The 5,879-nt window shown below is 36.0% G+C and overlaps 1 protein-coding gene across 1 annotated transcript; it reads right to left on the bottom strand.

Moving 5' to 3' along the window:
• Nucleotides 1–5,123: 5,123 nt before the first annotated feature.
• On the bottom strand, nt 5,124–5,768 carry LOC138974589 (uncharacterized). Its single transcript, XM_070347309.1, has one exon. It carries the CDS (start codon nt 5,766–5,768, stop codon nt 5,124–5,126), a length of 645 nt encoding a protein of 214 aa, XP_070203410.1.
• Nucleotides 5,769–5,879: the final 111 nt, after the last annotated feature.

The raw sequence follows: 5,879 nt of genomic DNA, 5'->3' as shown, positions 1-5,879 counted from the left end.
TTTGTAAACCACAGTCCAAGGATCTTAAACCTTTCTGGATTCCAAGTCATTTTTCTATGTGGAAGAAACTGAGTAGGGTTATTTCGTTCATTGCCTGCCTGCCCAAACATTACAAGTTTTATCATAATTAAGTTTAAGTCCTGAAATACAAGCAAATTCATCAAGAGTATTAAATAATTCCACAAAAGATTGATTCGAGCCTTCAAGAAATGTGGTTGTATCATCTGCAAACTGACTTATCTTATGTTCTGTGTTATTAACCTGAATGCCCTTTATATCATTATTTTCCCTAATTTTACAGGCTAACACTTCAGCACACAAAATAAATAAATAAGGTGAGATTGGGTCACCCTGCCTGCAACCACGTTTTATAGGAAATCGAGTTGATGATTTACCATTGACAATCACAGAAGCACTTAAATTTGAATAAAAAGCCAAAATCCAGTTACAAATATCTTCACCAAAACCGAAAGCCTTTAATACCTTATGCATGTAATTCCAGTTAACAGAATCAAAAGCCTTTTCAAAATCAAGTGAGACTATTAAACCTGGTAAATTCTCTTCTTTTAAATAGTGTAGCATGTCGTAGATTAACCTTAGGTTATCACCAATATATCTTCCGGCCACAAAACCAGTTTGATCTAAATTTATTAATTCAGGAAGTACCTTTTTGATCCTATTTGCGATACAAGTTGAACCAATTTTGTACGTAACATTTAACAGTGATATCGGTCGCCAATTTTTAATATATTCCCTGGGTTTATCACCTTTAGGTATGCAGATAATAATACCTTCCCTCTGAGTTATTGACATTTGCTCATTCAAGAAACCCTCAAGTTAAGAGGTCTAACCACTAATCCACCTAACTGTTTCCAGAAGAATTTAAAAAATTCTACTGTAAAGCCATCTGTGCCAGGACTCTTCCCGTTTTTCATGTTTTTTAATGCATTTGAGGCTTCCTCTAACGTAATCATACCCTCCAGGGAGTCTGACTCAACCTTTGATAGTGTTGGAAGGGATTGAGCATAGTCATTTATGTCAATATCAATTACATCTTTTTCAGAATAAATATTTTGGTAAAACTGCTTTGTTTCTTCTAACATTTGTTTAGTATCTTCTATGCATGAACCATTTTTTGTTATTAATTTAAACATTTGTTTGCTGACAAAGTGTCTTTTTTCTAAATTACAATAATATTTAGAAGTTTTTTCTCCTGCTGCGGCCCAATTTGCTTTACAGCGTAATAAAATACCTTCAATCTTACTCTTCCTAATATTTAACAACTCATTTTTCTTTTCTTGTAGCATCTGTAGCTCATTATCCGTTTTGTGTATTTGTTTGTCTAAATCTAATATTTCTTTTTCCAATTCTTCTTCTTTATTGTTATTTTCTTTCTTCTTTTTTGCACTGAACTCCATTGTTTTTTGCGAAGTTCCATGAGTAAGGTATCAAGAAACAATTGGTCTGATATAGTAAATTCTAACTCTTCTACTGAAATATGTTGTAAATTTGCTCTGTCGTAAACAAGCGCCGAATATTGTTCTTGTATTTTTGCAATAGTTTCATTGATTTTATCTACAAATTTTCTGTCCCGCAGCAGCGATGAATTAAACTTCCAGAAATTTTTAAAGCGAGTTTCCTTTTTGAATTCCAACTCTAAAGTAATTAAAGAATGATCAGTTCTGTAGCCATAAAGAATGTCACTGTCTTTAACATGTGTCTCAAGGCTTTCTGCAACAAGAAAATAATCTAATCTTGCTTGCTGTGGAGGGTTGGGTCTTCTCCAAGTATACCTTAGTATTTCTGAATTAATTTCTCTCCACACATCTATAAGATCCAATTCATTCTTGTGCTTTCGGGTTATTGATGTGTTTATAATTACAGTAATCTAATGCTGGGTTTAAAACTAAATTCCAGTCACCAGAAATTATTATGTTTGGGTTTTGCAATGATAAAATTTTTTCTTTCAAATTATCATAGAATTCAGGATCATCATTATTGGGGCCATAAATATTTACCAAAATGAATTCTATATTCATTGTTTTGATCATCAAAATCAGAAAGTTGCCTCGGATATCCTTTATTACTTTTGTAACTTTAAAATCAAAATTATTATTAAAAAGAATTGCGACACCTCGAGATTGTGAACTAAATGATGCAAAAAAACACTCATAACCCCACTCAGCTCTAATCTGTTTTTCAAATTTCTCTTCGAAATGCGTATCCTGCAAAAGATAAATGCAACAGTTCTTCTGACGCAAAAATTGGAAAACATCTCTACGTTTTTGAAAATTATTCAACCCCTGGACATTACATGAAGCAATTTTCACGTTAGACATAGAGTAAATTCAGTCTTGTTTTCCAGATGCACCCTGAATGCCGCAAAATGTTCAACAATAATGCCTGTTTTTTTCAACACAAACCACAAAATAGCACAAAACAAAAAGGAATGTCTACCTGACATCCTAAATACATACAGACAATATATCAAATCAATAAGAACACTCAAGACTCCTTCCAGCACAACTCAATAAAATAAAAAGCACCTGCCTTTATCTATACAAGGGCTAATCAGAACTATAACAAAACTAGAAAACTAGGGTTCAAAAACAGAATATAAATTTCAAAGACAATGTTGAAACAGACTAGAATTAGAAACTACATGTAATGATGTATGTACCAGTTATCAGACAATGAAAAGCGTGTTATCGTTTGTAATGTGCCTCTGCACACTCAGATTACAATACTGATAATCAAATAAAAAGACAACATTTTTAAATAGATAAATTATGAAGAGTTTTAACTCAAAACTTAAAACTACAGTTTAGCAAACAGGTTAACATTTATAAACAGAACTTTATTCCTTGTTTTATTGCCATTTGTTACCAATTAACACTCCTGTTTCTTTGAATTAACATTATTTATCCAAGTACAGAGGCAAATCAATCAACCAAACATCAGTTTCAATTTTCTTTCGCTAGCTGTCGGCAAACAGAAAAACAAAAAGACAGGCAGCACCTTACAGCGCTGGTTAACAAATGTGTGACTGTTTAGCACAGAAACATTAAATCAGACTTGGGCTTTGAGGTTTAGGTAGGTGCCTATGTCTTTATAGGCTGTGATATGTGTGTGTGTGTGTGTGTGTGTGTGAGAGAGAGTGTGTGTATGTGTGGCACATTCATTTTTATTTAGTCTCAATATACTACACAAATCACAACTTACAACAAGGGGGATACACTGGTGTCACATATATATACATTTGCAAAATTCCACACCGATTTCACATGCAATTATAGGTTTCCTTTTGTATGATCTTAGACAATAGTCAATCTGATTTCGCTTGAACAGTTATAGGTTTTTATTTGCACAATCATAATTCATAACCATCACTGATTTCACTTTTCAGTTATAAAAAGGTTTTCATTTGTACCGTTACAGTCCGCAAGAAGCACTGATTTCAGATACAATTGTCAGTTGAAGATTTTCATAAATTTGCACAGTCCCAGTCCATACACACTGATTTCAATTGTCCAGTTAAAGTTTTTCATTTGCACTGCCACAGTCCACAATAAATGTAAACACTGTTTTCAATTGTCCAGTTGAAGTTTTTCATTTGCACTGCCACAGTCCATAATAAAACACTGATTTCAGTTGAAGTTTTTCATTTGCACTGCCACAGTCCACAATAAACACTGATTTCAGTTGAAGTTTTTCATTTGCACTGCCACAGTCCACAATAAACACTGATTTCAGTTGAAGTTTTTCATTTGCACAGCCACAGTCCACAATAAACACTGATTTCAATTGTCCAGTTGAAGTTTTTCATTTGCACTGCCACAGTCCACAATAAACACTGATTTCAATTGTCCAGTTGAAGTTTTTCATTTGCACTGCCACAGTCCACAATATACACTGATTTCAATTGTCCAATTGAAGCCTTTCATTTGCACTGCCACAGTCCACAATAAACACTGATTTCAATTGTCCAGTTAAAGTTTTTCATTTGCACAGTCAGCGTCCACAATAAAAGTTGTAGGTTTTCATTTTTACATTCATCATCAACAGTCAACACTCATTTCTCTTGTACAGTTGTCGGTTATCATTTGCATTACATACTCACTGTAGGCATGGGTAGTTTCAATACATGTACTCACATGTGTGTATGTATGTGTGTGGGAGTATGTGTCTGTGTGTGTGTGCACCCTGATGAAGTACCATCAGTTGTCAGTTACATGTAATACTTCGCATTTTTCTTAGCAAATTTCTTTTATCAGAATATAACAGCACTTGGAACACAATCATCAATCCCTCACGCATCTCATTTGACAAGCTGTCAATGAATAACAACACACACAAAAAACAAGCGGTACATATCCAATTTCTGAACAATGGTTCACATTTTAGACCGTTTTCTTTTAAGAATGGTAATACAGCAGACACGTGCTACATAATGTAATTTCTAAGGGCAGATTTCAACCCATACCCATCTCACCTTCATTTACCGGAAATTTTATTTATTCCCAGTATCTTTAAAGTCACCACTCAATGATAAAAATGTAGACTGAAAATATGATTCAAAATAGACATTTGCAATTTCACTGTATATCTTATCATTCTCTCTCTCTCTCTCTCTCCCTCTCTCTCTCCCTCTCTCTCTCTCTCTGTATGTGTGTGTGTGTGTGCATGCGTGTGTGTGTGCATGCGTGTGTGTGTGTGTGTTGCATGTGTGTGTGTGTGTTTGCTTGTATAATGTACATTTTTCTGTGTCACAAAAACAAAGGCTTTACTTGTGGCTTTACATGTAGCAATAAAACAAAACATGTACTGTTGCAGCGAAGAAGAAAAAAACAAAAAAACAAAATGCCATGACCTCTTATGCTCAAACTATTTCAACACATAGTACTGTATAATAATTCCGAAACAAACAACTCAGCAAAACAAGAGGACCGTCAAAAGTAGGTCAAGGGTGAGAAACTCATGAGTATGCGCATGAAGTTTTAGCGATCACAGTTCTTTCCCCTGATTGTATTTCACCGATCAGACTAGAGTATCGTGATTTAGATCCGTAGGAAAGCTACGCATTGTGGTTGAATTCAATGTGACAAACAAGAATATTCGTGAGATTATAAGGTCTTCCACATATTGCCTTGCTTTTCTTGCAAGTACACCCCCTTCCCCCTTTCGACAACACGCACCACTTTCCCGTCTTCTCTCTTTTGCTTTGCTTCCGATCTCAGTTCGGCACGAATTCTGCGAAGGCGAGGGGGGAGGTCCGTTTTCAATGAGAACTTTTTCCCCTTGAGCTTAGAGCCCCTTTTCAGCACGGACTCTCTGTCACACATACGAACAAAACGAATAATCACCGTGTCGCCTCTGACCGGGTGACAGGCCGCCATGTCAAATGCTCGATCAAACCCTAGCTCAGACTTCATGAAAGCATTGACTCTGTCTTGACAATCTTCAGAAGTAGTTTTGCCCAGACCCCACAAAAGCAAGTTGTACTTTCTAGAATTAAACTCTAATTCCTCAATCTTTTCTTCAAGTTGCTTTTTGGTAGACTCAAGCTTCCCTTCAACCATTGTGATCTTCTCTTCCACATGCGTGTTTAGATTTGTAATGGCGGTGCGAATCTCGCGAACCTCTGACAACAGAGTTTTCGCCCACTCTGGGGGCTCCTGCGAATCGGCAACCTCACCCCCGCCTACCTCCTTGTCTATAAACTTGTCCATGTTAGCTTGGTTGACCTGGTTGCTCTTCTTAGGCCCCATGCAGGGGCGGACGAGGGGGGGGGGGCACAGGGGGCACGTGCCCCCCCCCCCCGAAAAAAAGAAAAAAAAAAAGAAGAAAAAAAAAGATTTTTCTATGCTGATTCTATGACC

The sequence above is a fragment of the Littorina saxatilis genome, linkage group LG8 (assembly GCF_037325665.1).
Source record: "Littorina saxatilis isolate snail1 linkage group LG8, US_GU_Lsax_2.0, whole genome shotgun sequence".
Lineage (NCBI taxonomy): Eukaryota > Metazoa > Mollusca > Gastropoda > Littorinimorpha > Littorinidae > Littorina > Littorina saxatilis.
Note: the sequence above shows the minus strand (reverse complement) of the source record. Positions and strands in the feature narration are given on the sequence as shown.